General features: G+C 40.6%; 1 protein-coding gene across 3 annotated transcripts in view; it reads right to left on the bottom strand.

The window, feature by feature from the left end:
• The window catches only part of DAAM2 (dishevelled associated activator of morphogenesis 2), a 202516-nt gene that overhangs the window by 108462 nt on the left and 76802 nt on the right, over positions 1 to 17252 (bottom strand). For all 3 annotated transcript variants that reach the window (XM_077175812.1, XM_054629765.2, XM_054629764.2), the window contains one exon: positions 11706 to 11908. In XM_077175812.1, the coding sequence (XP_077031927.1) occupies positions 11706 to 11879 (174 nt within the window). In that variant the 5' untranslated portion in view covers positions 11880 to 11908. The remainder of the gene's footprint in view (positions 1 to 11705; positions 11909 to 17252) is intronic.

Raw genomic sequence — 17252 nt, 5'->3', positions numbered from 1 at the left:
TATTTACACTAAAGAAATTATGAGAAATTTTCACAAAATGCAGCAAAAAGAATAAGAGAAGAATGAGCATGTGTCTTGCATTGTCTCCTAACAACAAATCATAATTGCATTTACTATCTGGTTAAGCATTTGTAATCTAAAGTTCTTCCACATCATTAATGTATAAGCCAACAGCTTCACACCAAGCAACAAAACTTGTGCAGCTGTTCCTCTCTATTCAAGATGTAATGCTGAAACACAGCCACTAAAGCAATCCCAATGGATTTTCCATGACTCAGGGATCTCCCTGGACACCTTCCAAACTGCGAAACTGCAATCTGCTTTCCCCTTGTAATTTCCTTTGGAGAAGTTATTCTTCAAGCCTCCACCTAGTAAACTATTGCATAACACTGTTGTGCATGCTGCTAACCTTTTCCAAAGGTTGTTAAGTGTGGGCAGTCTTTCCTTTCCTTTATGTGGTCAACAAATGATGGGAAACTGCAAAATTAAAAGACGCCCTGAAGTGTTTTTAATGTAAAAGTGCATAAAATATATAAATGTCAATGAGGGCCTTTTTGCATACACCACTGGGTCTACAGGAAGGCAGTGGAGTCTTGCATCAGATTCTCCCTACAAAAAGAACAAGTAGATAACAGCAGGGCAATGTCTATGACAGGAGGCAGTAATAGAGATTTGCCCCCAAGTTCTTCAAATCCAATAAATTTGCCATTGGAAGACTCCTGTGCTGCCTATAATCTACACATGCTTCATCTTTTCAGCACCTTTCCAATCTGGCTACAATAATGCATTAAAACTACCCTAAGAAGCATTACTATTCCCTGCTTCACACAGGGGAAAAAAAAACCCTCACAAATACATGAACTTAGTTGTGTAAATTTGCAGGGGTAGCTAAGAAAATTCAATGTCCTTGGAAGGTTTTCCTCCCATCAAGCTTACAGACAACAAGGTACCTAATGTTAAAAGCTCTGGGGCAGTGCTGGTACAGTGCCAGGTGGGAGGTATCTGTCTGTACTGCCTAAGAATAAAAAACATCAAAACAGCAGTGGCAGTCTGGTGTGATGAGTGACAGACAAAGCACTTTCTGACACTTGCTTTCCATGTGCTGCTCCCACCTGGTGCTGAAGGATGAACAGAAGGACCTCTGCTGTATTGAGTGACACCAAAAGCTTCTGCTTTCCTCGTGTGGAGCAAGGTGCCAGGAAACTGCTGACCTGAAAACCTTGTGCCCTAAAAAGGTACTACTCCATCCACCTCACCTGTAGCACCTTGTGCTCTCCACCTTGGAGTCCTGCACACCAGGCAAAGAGGCCATTTCCCTCCAACAATGGAAGAGCAATGCCAAATCACCTCAACAGATCCCCTAAATGATAAACAAACTTGAGTACTGTTTGAAGATAGAATCCACCTTCAGAAAGGCACAGAGACATGACATAATTACAAACCCTTTTCCCCCACTTTCCCTCAGGCTGTATGATGTACTATCGGAGCCATGATTATATCTGATATAAATTGTTACTAGGTGAGCAACTACAGAAACTAATCTTAGTCAACATATTAAAAAGATGATACTTCATGATTGTTATCATGCTCTCCATTCAATTATCTTATTTTGTTAACAATTCCTCTAAAACCCCAGCTACAGTCTACCTCTCTAAAGATAACTACTGTCGGGCAAGACACATCCCATTCTGTTTCTCAACCTTTTCTCTTCACTGGAAAATTTCACTGCTTCCCCAGCTTCAGGCGAGGAATTATTATAAATTATTACAAATTTATAAGGTCTTCATTGACAGAGAGATCTGGCTTCCCCTTTCTTGCTGACATCAGGCTAAGTATCAAAACATGCCTCCTACAGTATGTCAGATCTGGCCATTCCTCTATAAGCTGCAGAAGAAATAGACATCTGTCATTCAACCTCCCTTGATCACTGTTCATCACTCCAGAAGCACAGCCAAAAGATCATCTTGGCCTAGCATTCTTTCCATATCATCTCCATCTTTGCAATCGGTCTTCACTCTCCCTTCAGCACCACAGCTACTTCATTTGTGGTGTCTTTTTCTTCAATACTGTGGAAGACACTTTTCCTTCTTATCACAATCTCCTGTCCAGTTACAATCTGGTCAACATGGTCTTTGCAAGACATGGTACTTTCCTCTTGTCATTTCTTGCAGATGCATTTCTGGCTGGCACTTTCTCATCCCATATTATTTGTCTTATCTGTTTTATAACAACTCTCACCTTTCCTTAGCTGACCAAATCTAGATTCAAATATTGTCTCCAGAAGGTGAGGGATGAGGTCTTAATAATAGATTTCTAAGCCATCAAATAGAACTCTGAAAAACATAAGACACTAAATAAAGAAAATTGAAGGATAGAAACTGCAGAAGGGCAGGAATCATACTCAGAGAAGCTATTCCAAAATGTTGGGGCAAGAGGACATCCCTGTACTGCTGCTGTTTATGCTATTTCTACTGAAGAGAGCCCACTCTCTAAATCAGCAGGCAAAGTGGCAGGAAATATATGAGAATGCTGGTGCAATATTAGGAGGAGGGTAGAAAATCGTCTATTCTGTATCCATCCAAGTATAGCTGGAAAAGCTCCAGAAAGCTGAAATAGAGATAAGCTAATTTGATCCTTCCAGCTAGCATGTATGACTCCTACTATCAATATCATCTCAGTGTTTTATCAACTTCAGCAGCCTTCAGGCTCAATCCAGAAAGTTGCTGACACTTTGTTATAGCCACAGTGGAACACAAAAACCATTCAAATATTAATTATGCCTTACTAAGGAAAAAGGCCACAGTAGAGTTTTATGGGTTTTTTTTTCCTTTTTCTTTTTATATTATGCTGCCTAACACTTGCATCTATGCCAAAACATGATAGTATTAGCAAATCAGGTGATAAAGGTGTTAGAAACACATGGCCACAAGATTTCTGCACATTAAGTATATCTACCCTATCCATGATTTCAGGGTTAGGGTATCATGACAGCTCTTGAGCATTCAATAGAGGGAAGACATAAGATTGACAACTTAGCACTTCCATCCTCTAGTGGTAGATCTGTTCTTTCCCTTCCTTCTGTACCCCAAGCTACATATCTATTGCAGTCCCAAAATCCAGTACTTCTCTTTTCCCCTAGATGTACTACATGCATTTCCCTGCATGTTCCCATGAAACAACAGCACTGCCCTGTTAAAAATATGTAGTCCTGTGAGAGCTTCCTCAGGCATTTCATGTCTACTGTAAGTAAATAATTCTCAGAACACACTCAGACACTCCCTTCAAGTATTCCAACCATGACCATGACCCTTCCCACTTTTCAGAAAGGCAGTCAGTATGCTCTTCTTGGGATATTCAGAAGCCAACAACCACCACAGACACAAAAAATACTACACAGGCCAAATTTCAGTCCATGGAAAATGATGTAATTCAGCTACTGTCTTAAGTGAAACTGAACTGGTTTACACTGTGTTCATCTGTCCATAAGCCTTGTAGTAATGCAACAAGATCTAAAACTCAGTGTATGCCTGTACAAAATCCTTAAAACTGCACACATACTTTGGTGACACCCCCAGCTTCTTCACAACCCAAAATCTCACACATAAGACCAGGTTTGGATTTACATTTGTTTACACAGCTCTATTGATTTTCAGACACAGAGTGTGAGACCTGGCTCCCATCTCCTGCTCCTCTCCCAGCAGCTGTGTCTCACACATTTGCATAGTGACTGCTGCTCCTTACACAGCTGGTCAGGGAGCTGGGAGCTGCCAACCAGCTGCACCTGCTGGAAGGGAGCCTAAAGTGACAGAGTAGCTGGTGCTGCACTCAGGGCCATAAGCCTGTCCCTACCACAGGAATTCAGGTGTAGGTGAGCACCTGAAAGGGGAAGCTGTCTCTGCCACAAAGCCTAAAATGCAGTACCTCTTATGGATTTGGACTTGAATTCAACTACAGAAAGCTTCTTTATAGTGCATTAAAATCAGAGACATGTGCACATGTATTGCATATGAGACACATATAAAGCAGAACCAGCATTATGAAAACATCTCTGTAGAGCAGGAAGAAAAGAAGAAACATATCCCCTGCATGGAAAAATTAAAAAGAAAAGAGGAATCCTGAATATGTTCCATCTTGGACTATGCTGGACATAAAGGAATTTTTTGCATAACTAGCCAGACTTTGATACCATGAAGAGCTTTTACCTCCTGAGCCTCAGTAACCTTTGCTTCAGAAATTTTAAACCAACCAGTTCTTTTGCCATTATTATAATAGAAGAAATTGCATCTGAGTGCGTGAAAAATATTGATCTGCCAACTATAAACTAACCCAAAAGTAAGGGATGTCTTTGTGGGCTGCCCACCATCAGTGAAGAAAGTGATTCGCAACCTCAAAGTTTTGGACTTGTTCTACTTTCAGAGACAGCATCTTCTGCTCAGAGGGCAATGCCAAGGCTTCTTCCTGGATATGAGCCTCTTTTCAGGAAACTTCTGCCTTGGTCTCACCAGCAGCATTTTCTTACAACCTCCACTGGTTCATCCTCATTAAGTGCAAGAAAGGAAGTAATAACTGGGGTGGGGAGTCTCCACTGAGCCAAGGCCAGCAAAGCCTCCTAGTTTGCTGAAGTCAGAGCTCATCAAATACAAATAGAAATTAAGGACCTCTCCAGCTGTCAATTGTGTTTGGCATTACACTTCCTGACAGATTAGGTAGATTAATTAATTACAGAGAAGCACAGAAGGGATGAGGGATGGGAAGAGGGAATTAAATAACTTCCTCTTATGTGAAAAACACAATAGAGGGACTTTTAAATTATGGTTGCACAGAAATTTGCATTTAGCAACAGCTCAAAGCTGCAGGCCAGTCAGAGGCATAGCCTGAAACTATGATTTACATGCAGGGCAAGTGACACAGAAAGTAAATCCCTGTATTCAAATGAATCCAGCATTAGGACAGAATGACTTAAAAGACTAATAATTTGAAACTAAACACTTAGACCTTGGTAACATGCATGAACTTAAATGAGAGTAAATGCAGTTATCAATGCACATGACAAGTGTTTGGGGGTTGAAGCAAGGAGCTATCAAGCATGTCTTTCTAAGTCACAATTTTTCAATGAGAAACAAAGGACTTAAATAAGCTTCACATATGGAAGATACTTTTCTGGAAAGGTGTTGCTCCATACTGAGACAGAATAGGTAACTCTGCATCTATGCTTCCCAGAAATATTGCGAGAGAGCTGGAGGAGAAATAGGGAACTTTTTTCTTCAAGCCCAGCAGCAAACACACAGAAACAGACCTGATGCCCTCTTGTTCCTACATACATTGACATATATTGTCTATATTCACATGAAAGATCACAGTGGAAGCATTTCTTGTTTTTTTTTTACCACATAAATACTCTTTCAGGCTGCAGAGCCAAAAAATGGGCCTCACAAACACTGCCACAGCTAGGACTTGGCAAGCTTGAGTGGGACTGGTGATATATGGGAGTGCTTATTCAATGTGGTGAAGCCTAGTTTTCATCTGAGCTTTATGTTGTATCCATTACACTAAATGTTCTGCAAGGGAGAGCTAGGCATGAAGGGAGCTTGCTACTTCGAAGTCAGCTGTTTGCAGTGGAAACCACCTCTACAGTTATTTAGGTTTGGATCTCATCTCTCTGTAGCTGCTGAAGGTATGTTATCCAGTGTGAGCCAAACTTATGCCTTGCTCAGAAATTGCTTTGCTTCCTTTGACAAAATAAATAAATAAAAATTCCCATATGCTTCCATGCTTTACCTTTCTTTCAATATAAAACCTCTTTCCTTTCTTTTCTCATCTTTCTCTTCTGTGGGAAACAAGACAATAATCAGAGTTTTTCTCTCTTTCAAGGCAGAGAAAGAAAAGATGTGAAGAGATTTCACAGAGAAAGCAAAGATCAGAATTTCCCCAAACTTTACGCCACTGATCATTTAATCTAATGCTAATATAATGATCCCAATGTTCCTTTGCCTCTGTGCTGAGAGAATTAGCACAGATAGATTATATGAATGGCTCATGTACTCAGAGAACACTAATCAACTCCTTTCAGCATTCTGGAACTAAAGTGCTTACAAATACTAGCCTGGTGTGTTGAGAAATCAAGAGAGCACCATAATAAACAGAACAGGAGCAAACATTAGCCTACTTCCATAGTTCTGTTTCAGACAAAGATGAAGTCACTGATTAACTTAGGAAGGGATTTGTTCACTGCCATTTTTTCCAGCTAGATACCTTGGCTAGTTCATCTTTAATTCAGAAGGTGAGCCAACTTTGATGCTTAGGCATTATATTTCACATAATGAACTCAGAGGTGATGAGATGAAAGACTAAGAGTTGAATTTAGAGCTGTGTCAAGAAGGGACATACTTCCATGTTCTTGTGGTCACTGTTGCAGGGCACTGCAGACTGAAACCAAGGTCACAGTTTCAATCATGGTTCTCAGAATGGGCTGAGGGAAGGACAAAGACCTTTATTCAGCACTTGCTTCCATCTTCATTTGATTGCACTCAGACAATATTACAGGGAAAATGTGGGTTTGATTTCAGTGATTTGATTTCCTTATTGTTCAGGAATATATAGCTGTTCCATATCCATCTTCTCTACAAATTCTGGGGGTTTTGGATAGGATCAAAACACTAGATCTAGAGAGGGAGAGAGAGAAGAGTGTAGGCTGCCTCACCTGAGCAGCAACCTACCTCTCTCAGCAATTCAATGGATGAGAAGAAGTTTAAAGGCAAGCCAAAACAGATGGTGGATAATCCTAATTTTTTCAAATATAGAGACTTCCTAAGTATTTATACTGCTCCTCAACAATAAATAATGTACCTTCAGAATTTATGCCAAAAATACCTATTAAGTTTTTTTCTGGAAAAGCCTGTGAAAAGGGTAAATATCAATATGAACAAAAAGCACCCAGAAAGTCAACAAAACTCCTTCCTTAGGGACTCAGAGAAAAAAAATTATTAAAAAAAAAAAAAAAAAAAAAAAGGAGGAAAAAACTCCCAAACTGAAAATGAAGTGGATTCAAATGCAATGTAAGAGAAACCATGACAGGGAATTCCAGTCCAATATCCCACCTGAGCTAAATGGGAGAATGCTTCAAGGGCAGATAAGACCACAAAAGTATAGCAGTAAGCATTTCTCAAATCTTCCCCAGTATAAGAATCTCATGTGCTGAAAGAACTCATTCAAGTTTGAAGGATATAACAATACTATCAACTTTGAAAATGTAAACTCAAAAGACAATTCCATTTCTGCCCCAAGGACCTTGCATCTTAAAATAAAGAATTTTGCACTCCACCTTCTCAAATACCATGACCATGTCACAGTCACTAACTAAACAGAAACTACAAAAGCACAAGCTTTTCACACTGCTCTTTCCTCTGTGCTAGCATTCTTCAATATTTTTTTGTTTTTTCTGAATTGCTACCATTTAAGTCACCCTTCTTGGTACAGTCTGAGTTAGAATCTGAGATTGGGCTGCTGTTATAAGAGATCTAGATGGCAAAATCTTGAGTGTCAAGCAGCACACCACCTTTAACCATCTAGAAGAGTCCTGGATTCTAACAACGAGGAGAAAGTATCAGAATCCACTGTGACAACAATACACTGCTGCTAACAAATATGAACAAGGACATGGAGAAGCTGTTCCATGAAAAAAAGTTACTTCCTTTGCCTTAGAATAGTTCTTTCAGATCATTCTGTAGCTCCTGTAGAAGGGAAAACATGTGTCTAGCACAGATATTCTTGCCAGCAGGCACAAAACCATTTTGGAGCCCACCAACAGACCACCATCTGCAGCAATACTTTACCACTACATGGCAGTATGGCAACAGAAGTGATGCTGATCACATCAGCCTCGATGGTCAGCTAGGGCCAGTTTTACAATATGCAAGGTACAGGACCAGCCCACACACCCTGCTGCCTAGAGCTTCCCTCTCTGCTTGTTCATTGAAGGGAATATGCTAAAGCTAGCTGTTCGGTCCTCTTTCACAAAAGCAGCCTTTGGAGGACAAAACTTGTGGTCATAAATATTTTTGCTTGCTTTGTATTTTGTGCATCTAGACTTTGATAAGAACTTACCTGTACTGCTACCACTGCATTCATCCCAAGGCAGTCACTGCCAGCAGATGGCCTGAGAGCTGGTAAGTCATCTCCTGTCTTAGCCCAAACCAAATCATTCCAAATCACCATAAGCCATCATCTTCATTCAGACCTATTCTATGCACATGTTCCCAGCACAATAAATCAAGTCAGAATTTAGGGCCTATCAGGAGTAACTATTTCTCTTTTAATTTTCTAATTAATCAGAACAGGCATAAACACAGGATCCAGCTTCAAGTAACACATAAGCCTAGAATTGTTTTTCTGGTTGAGTGGTAACAAGAGCAGCCGTTTCAGCTGAAATCAGCATCACCGTATCATCTCACAGTCACTGCCTTGGTCAGAGTCCAGCCAGGCAGGTGCCATTACATAGCTGGATGGTCTGGGTACATCTCCCAAACAGAGCAGCTCACACACATGTATCTGCCTCAGTCTGGAGGCTACACAAGCAAGTTTGAAAGCTTGGAATAGGTCTTTCCTAATTTCTTCCCCTTGAAAAATGGACATCTCCAAATTGACTTTTCAGGGTACTAGTTTAAGTAGCACAACAACAGCAGAAGACATGCTCCTGATCCTCAAAATGCCAGTTTTCCTCAGAAAGGGAGGTAAAAACATACTGAATATTTACTGGATTAGAAAATTCATCACAAGGGAGACTTCTCCAGCACAGCTACACTCATCTTTTCTTGTCATTAACTCTTCCATGGGAAAAATGTCCCAGATTTTAACTGCAACAAGGGAAAAAATAAGGCTTTTAAAAATTCATTCAACCACACCAATGTTTCATTATACCCTTTGCAGAGCAGATGGCAAGATGATGCTATACCCCCTGGGCCTGCTTCAGGGAGCTAACACAAATGCTCTTCTCACTACACATCTCAGATGATGTTGGTGTCATCATTTCACTTGGGGATTTGGGTCAAAAGGCTTTACACTCAAATCTGGTTTTTATATAGTACAAGTGCACCCCGGCTAGACCCTCACGGATAAGCAGCAGGGAGTGAGCACACAGCACAGAGCTCTCTCAGGCACTTCCAGGTCGCTGATTTACCCTGCCGCATTTACAGACTGGATCTTTCTAATCCAATTAAAATCTCATCTGAGCTGTCAATACAGATGTAGCCTGGTTTATTTTAGTGTCTCATAGAACATGCATTAATCCAGGCCTGTGGATAAACTAGCCCTTCTAGGCAAAGTCTGCATTTTGCCAGCCTAGTTTCCAGCCCAGGTTCTCTCACACATAGAGCCCTCAACTGCTCTCATGTTACCTGTCTAATCAGAAACTCCTATGGACATCACTGCCATCCTATCTGGCTGCTTCATAAAATGTGTGATGTACACCATTACCCTTCTGAAAAATAGCACTTTTCTTTCCCATCTCACTTCTCATGCAACGATGGCTGGGGTGCTATCATTAAATATAAGAACTGAATATGATCTGTTTTCATTTCAATGGCTTCATTTGTTTGAAATGCATATGCCAGTTACAAGCTGTCAGCACATTTAATAAGTTATAGCAAAAACCAAAACTCTCAAACTACTGGGGCCAAAATTTTTTACAGATCATCACATATACTTGTCATTAAATTTTGCACCAGAAACATTATAAATTATACTTTTTAATAGACTTCCATAAGGCAGCTGTAAGCTGTTTTGCCACAAGCAAGCACATGGAACACCAGTATTTGCCAGACATAAAACCAGAAGTTAAAAGCATCATTAATACCACCACAAACTCTCAAACTCCTCATAAAACTGATACACTCAAGCAGGTCTTTCACTATGACCCAAAGGTAAACAAGTTCAAGGTTTAGCAAGCCAAGTTCAGGAGCAAAGCACATCTGTTGGTGACATCTTCAGCAAGGCTAGATTGAATGCTTCAGTGGATTCTGCTACTGGAGAGAGCTGAACTTTGATACAGCAGTTTGAGCTTTGCATGTGAAAACCAACCGTTAAGCAGCATCCAGAAATAAATTGTCAGCAAAGCAGATTACAGGTTACACTCTTACTCTTGAGAGATACCTGTCACCACCAGGAATTCTCCACAGTCAGACAGCTGCATTTTCTAAGAGGGTCTCAAGTAGTCTCATGTAAAAAGAAAACTGACCTAAATATAGACCAGAATTTTGGGAAATATTTCCATAAGAGGAGATTCTCCATTTGCAAATTATTTCAACGCAAATAGACTCTTCTGCTGAACACATTATTCTTCCTGAAACAGCTGCAAATCCTACTGACTCATTTCTAAGTCACTGCCACAGAATACTGAAAATCCTAATGGGTACTGGGGAAGTGTAAAGTGAATGGAAAAGAAATCCATACCAATTTACTATGTACACAGAAGGCAACTTCTGACTGAGGAAGTCCTTGAGCTGAAAATTGCTCGAGGGTTCGAGAGTATCCTGGAAAAGACCACCCTATGGCCACACCTTATAGTCTCCAACACCTTGTATTTTTCCCTAGCCATTTGCTTTGGACCCCAATCTTGAACCTGAAGCCTGGGCTAGGTTGTCAGACCACTGATCTGACAAAGAACAGCTGTCCCTGTATTTGATATGACAGACTATAGTTGCCCATATACTAACCTCCAATTGCATATGCAAATGTCACAGTTCTTTTCATTGCTATAGAATTTCAAAGCTATGGTCATGGACAAGAATTTATTGGGCTAATGTTACAAGTGTAACATAGGAAGACTACTGGCAAATTCCTCTAATGCTGAGATCCAGTATTTTCTGTTCTGTTCCTCACCTCAGTGTCACTCCTCAGGCATATACACACTTACAGATATCTCACTTTACATAAGCTCCAGTCTCAGAATGGTAATGAGAAACCTAATCAGCTGCATCAAATGGGCATCACCTTTACGACACAGTTTGCAAAACAAACCAGCCCTATGACCTCTGCCTGTGTTTTGCATTCCGGCTGAACAAGAACACAAAGACAGTGAAGTCATTTGATGCCAGGCATGAAAAGCAAGTGTCTGGCTCCTGGAGTCTGCAACATTTACCACAACAGAAAACAACAAAGTTCATCTGAAATAATTCCTTCTCTTCCTGTTTATGGCTGTTGCTGCAACAGCAGCATTTCATGGTTCAAAGGCAGCTGTGTGATGAAACATAATTAGCATGGTCACCTGATTCTTATACCTCACCAGCAGAATGCTCCTCATCAACAAAACCAAATAGCCCTCACTTTACAGATCTGCAAACCCTAAGATTTTCCACTTCATTACACTATACAGCAGATTTCATCCCAAAGCTGTAAACAAGAAATTAACTGTCAGCTCTCTCCAGAGGACTTGAGAGGTTCCTTCTAATATGGCCAATCCTACATAGTGGCTATGAGAATAAATAAGCACATTTAAACATTTTGTTGTACTTCTACCCAGTGCCACTATCATCCATCTTGTTGCTTGCCACCCTTCTCCTACCAAGTAACTACACATAAAAGAATGAAAAGGTTTTTCTAAAAGCTTCAACAGAAGCTCTCTGATAAATCCCTTAAATCCTCTTATTACTCCTTTAAAGGGAAAAGTCCATCCACCTCATCAATATATCAATCTGTCAGCAGAAACATACCACAAGTTCGGCGAATCTGGCATTGAGCTCTTCTGCTGGTGGAATTGGGACAGAAAACTCAAGGAATTGGAGGGGATTATTGTCCTTGAGGTTGATTTCAGGGAGGTCGCTGCCTCCAAAACAACAAAGAAACCCCAAGGCATGACGATTCCTCTTCCGGGGGGCCATGATCATGGTGTAAGGTGCTATCTTCTAATCATGTTCTGTAGGAAAAAAAACAAAACAAAACCAACAGACATTAGATGATACAAAAGACAGTTGAATCTATACAGCTCTGTGCAGTTACAATGGCTGTCACTGGAGTAACAGATGGAAGAGGACAGAAGGAGCTGGTACCCAAAAGAACAAAATAAATACTCAAACAAGATAAGGTAACTAGGCCTTCATATGGTATTAACATGTTCTTCCAAGGCAGTGTAGAATTGCTTCTCCCAGTTTTTCTGAAAAAAAGATTCTACCAACTCAGTGTGGAATTTCCCAGCAGGTAGATTTGTCAGCAATGCTCAGTAGCCAAGGCTGAATGCTACCACAGAAGGCTGATATTGGCCTTTTTCTCACTACTACAATAAAGGAAAGAAACTACCAGAAGGAAAAAAGCATGTATGAGAGAATTTACCCACAACACATGGAAGAATCTTCCAGAAGTATCCCATTTGATCAAAATAAAATGAACAATGAAAAAATGAAGCAGGCATCAATCTTCCACCAATGCAGAGCCAGACCACCAAACATTCACTTATTCCTTCACAGCCAGGACTATCACTGCAGGACCTTTTTATCCATCCCATTTCCAAACACATGTTAGTTTGGGCCGCTTTATGTATTCAGGGAAGAAACAGCACAGTGCTAATGCATGTCTCTAGATTTACATTTCAGCTGCCAGATCCCATCTTGACAGAATCTGGCTCGAGGGGCTTTAGTATCAGGCGTAGAAAGGGAGGCTGAAGGAGAAGCTGGGAAGTAACTGATTTCACTACCACACAACACCGTTTGTGAGCAGCCCATCCAAACAGGAAGTCCCCTGCCAGCAGTTTGAAAGGAGGGATCTGTGCAGTGCACAGAGAGCCACATATTTTGCCCTTTTAAGGGACTTGTTGTTTGACAGCTCAGGGGCTTATTTGTGTTACATTTTTAAGGACTTCACTTTTTCACTTAATCTGCAGAATAAGCCATATCCTTAGAGAGTAAATAATTAAAGCTTGTTGTGAAGCTGGTCTCCCTGGGCACAGGGCAGGGGAGCAGGAGGGAGGTGGCAGGTGAACCAAACCACAGGATGCTGGATGCTGTATCAGCAACAACACAGCTGAGCTTTGTCATCAGAGCAGCTGCTGCCCTAACCTGCCCTACAATGCTTTGGTCTGTTTGCTTGCCAGAACAAGGCTGCTTTGAGCTTTCATAGAGACTGAGTAGCTGTGCAAGGAAAAGCACCTTCGGGACAGCAGTTGCATAGTGGGACTTAACATACAGAGCACAGCCAGCTCTCCAGGGATGTTTTGTGCAGAAATTGGCATGTTTGCTTTAAAAAAAAAAAACAAACCTAAGTAACAAACAACAGCCAAAAAAATGTCCAAACCATCCAAACCTCTACCCTTATGGAACTATGTGCTTGGCAGGAATCACCTGCCCTACTCTATGCTGGGATTAATTTATCCTGCACATTTTCTTATGCATTGGAGGGGCATCAGCTGCAACTCTCAGGCAGCTGAAAGAAAAGCAAGCTGGTAAAAAGTACTGTCTTCTGGCATGCCCACTTTGCTTTGCTCTCCATGCCAGCTCTGCAAGGGGTGTTATGTCCCAGCAGGATTCACTAGAGCAGGATGTTGCTGGCTTCAAAAGCCCATTCATAAAAACATTGGGTTCTCACTAAGAGATGCCAAAGGTCAACTTAAAACTGAACTGGTCATTGACACAGCTTCAGTCAGCAAAACCAAAATGCCCTCAAATCTATCACAATGATGTGCATGGCAATTTGTGTTTCCTCTCAATAGTGGACACTTGAGAGATTCAGCTGCTAAAAGATTTCACAATAGAGCCTCAGAAATTAAACTTGTACACTACAGACCATCTTCTCAAGTATTATTATTCCAAGTGCAATGCCTTTTATGGCAAGCTGGTCATGACTGAGATTAAAACCAATTAGTTTGACAAAACTCTCTTTTGGAAGGAGCTGAATTCAATGAGACAAACTTGATTTACATGCAATACAACTACACTTGCATCAATTCAGTTGCAACCAAGCTCTGGCCCACTGTCTAAAGGCTTCCCCACCAACCATCAAAGGATCATTCTCTGGGAATTTCATTACTTGGCTTTCGTCTTAAGCAGGTTCATCTTAGAGGTTGTCAGTCTCCAGGCCTTCCTCATCCATAATGCTGAGAAATACCCAAGCTGATGTTTGTTACTGTGATTTTTTTACAGAATCTGCAGTTCCTTGGGATCCACACTTGTGAAACTCAAGGCTACTAAAATTTTTACTACCCTGCAAAAGTATGCAGAGCTCACATGGACAATAAGCTCACTTTTGCAAAGCATCATTCCATTGCACAACTCATACTCTTAACACTGGCATTGTCCAGGTGCATCTATAGCAGCTGGCATGAAATTCATACTAACATAGAGGGGTAAAATAACACTTGTGCATTGCTTTCCCACTGCAATTTTGTGGATAGGTGAGGTGTCCAGATGCTTTCAAAATACGAACAATTGAGGACAGCTACAGAGGAATCCAGCACAGGTATTTTAGAATCAATTCACTGAAGGAATGAATGAAAGAAATTTCTAAGTTGGAGCACTGTCTTTCTAAAATTAAACCTGCCAGTAAAGTAGATGTCCTTCAGAATCCTGTAAGTTGCACCATTGATGCTATTTAATAACTGATTAAAACTTTTTTATTTTTGTTGGGGATCAAAAAGATAAACATTTTCTAATTACCTCCAAGTTAATAAACTTCTCCTTTCCTTTCCCTCTTTTTTGCCTTTCCTTTCTCAAGAATCAAATCTGGGAAAAATGCGCTTCCAAAGAATGAGGAGGGTGGGAGATAACAAAGAAAATGAAGAAAAGAGCAACTTCCATTTTTCTGAGTGGCAATTGACAGCAAAGCTGACATAAAAATTTATGAAAAGAACAAGAAGTGGGGAGGTTTCTTCTAATAAAAGTTCTACTGCCTCTCAACTTCAGGCAAGTAAAAATGAAACATGTGCAATTACATATTTCTATATATATACATCCCCAGTGAGAATCAATAGGAAATCTCTCTCTGGAGAGAATCCCACTATTACACATAACTCCCTCCCACAGCTCTTCTCAGTTCTACTGTTTTGCCCTTTTGCACAACACAAACAAGTTGCTGTCATTTCAGCAGCTAACCACACACCCGTTCCTCACAGCAATCCCTCTCCTGCTTCCCAGCCCCATCTGTGGTTCGGCTCAGGTCAGGAATCACAGCCTGGAACTCTGCCCAAGGCCTATTTATAACAACGTCCTCTTCCTCTGACAGGGTGTACGTGTTTATTTCTAAACCATTTGGCCCAGTGACCAAACATAATTTAGCTAATGCAATTTTTCCAACCCTTATCAGAAGTTTCAGCCACATGGGATCAGATCCATTCTAACTGCATACGAGGATCCTCTTTCAATTGCTTTCTGAATTGCTTCATAAGCCTCACTCTTCTCTTCATTCTCATCTCAGAGATTTTAATTTTCATGTCAACATATGCTAAATAAGCAATGCTCCACTAAAAGTAAGACACCTAAAACAACTGCTCTGCCAGCAGCTCTCCTGTGCAAGACAGCTGATTATTGTAGATTTTATCTCACTGTTCTGTCCTTCAACACACTTAACAGCCAGAGCATAACTGTAACTAAAACAGAGAAAATTACTTTTGTATCACTGCCTTTGAAAAAAGGAAAGAAAGATAATTCAGTGGGTAACTAAAAACACACAGTCATGCAAAAATAGTTCACAACATAAGGAAGCATTAATGGTAAACACTTTCAGAAATGTATCTCTACTGATCATCAACAGACCCATGATGCCAGCGGATGTAGCCACAGCTCTCACCTGAGTGGGGAGCATGGGACTAAATGTATGATGAAGAATCACTGCCCACATGAGCTTATGTGAATGAAAGAAAATAAAGTTAAAAATTTCTATTTCCCGTAATTTATCTAGCTTTGTCTGTGGCAAGATAAAACATATACATGTAAGGTGTGATCACTGATGTAGAAAGAAATCTGAAGTCAGAGTTGTTTAGAACACAAACCAACTCATCCACAACCCCTAAATCCAAGTTAAAACTCCAAATTATTCAACTATTCAGTAATAAACCATGAGAAGTTCCTGGTATTAAAAGAGCTCCCTAGATCATCACTTATTGATGATGAAATGGAGGAAATAAGCACCATGCTCAAAACTGCCTGCATGTAGACACTGGATAAAGGGAAAGAGCTTCCTACTGGTCCCATGCTCAGTTCCCTGGACCATATTGCTTCTTCAGTACACAGATGGTGAAATGATGAGCTTCATGGCATGATTTAATTACCATGGGAATTTTCCATGGATGTCACATGTAATGTGACAGATGTCAGATGGACTATATGGCAATTGCAGCAGGGGGGATGGGGAAAGGAAGCAGACAAGCAATCCATTCGTTGCACGTGTAATAACAACCCAACTCCTTTGGTTTGGATTTGTCACCCTACTAAGGAGCCTCCTGGTCTCCAGGGCACAAAACAGCAACAAAAAGCCCTGACCACTTAAAATCCACAAAGTTAAAACCTTATTTTTCAGGGAAGCTCCCTGAAGATCCATGGACACCTGCTTGCTATGTTGGACAGGAAGGCATTGGACCCAAAGCAAATCAACAGATTACTGGATGTGATCTGGAAAAGAGCAGGGTCCTATGCAGCAATGGCTACTCAATCCCAATCAGCCACGGTCCACACTTAAGTTGCCACCACAGGAGAGAGGGCAGTTCAAATAAAGCTGTGCATTTTGAAGCCAGTTCACGGATTTTCCTTCTCCCAACACATTGAAACAAGAGTGCAGAGCTCTTGGTGCTTATGAGAACTTTGCAAGACAGTCCAGAAACTCACTGCTCATTTATTTTACATACCTTTCCATTAAAACTGAGATGGTTGATAATTTCAAAGCATTCTAGAGACCTAAGGATTTTCTCCTATTTTATATTTATCTATGTATTTATTTATTTCATGTTTATTCATTTATTTGCCTCAGAAATATGTCCTGAGATAAGAGAAAAGGCAGGGACTATTTGAAGGCTGTCAGGTGTAACTATATCCATGAACCTACTTACTGCAACGTGTCTGTCAAAAATCTCTTTATTTTTAATACTTTAAGGATGCTCAGGATGTGCTGGGTGACTAATGACCACTAATGTTAGTCTGTTAATACCCACAAATCCACTATGTCTCACCTTATACCAACTTATCAACACACAACAACAACAAAAAAAGAAAGCTAAAGAACTGTAAGAAACTACTCTTCTGAAATACTATTTGCAACACTTTCTCTGCCTTCACCTAATG

Source organism: Agelaius phoeniceus, chromosome 3 (assembly GCF_051311805.1).
Source record: "Agelaius phoeniceus isolate bAgePho1 chromosome 3, bAgePho1.hap1, whole genome shotgun sequence".
NCBI classification, from domain to species: Eukaryota; Metazoa; Chordata; class Aves; order Passeriformes; family Icteridae; genus Agelaius; species Agelaius phoeniceus.
The sequence above is the reverse complement of the archived record's forward strand: the minus strand, read 5'-3'. Positions and strand labels throughout refer to the sequence as shown.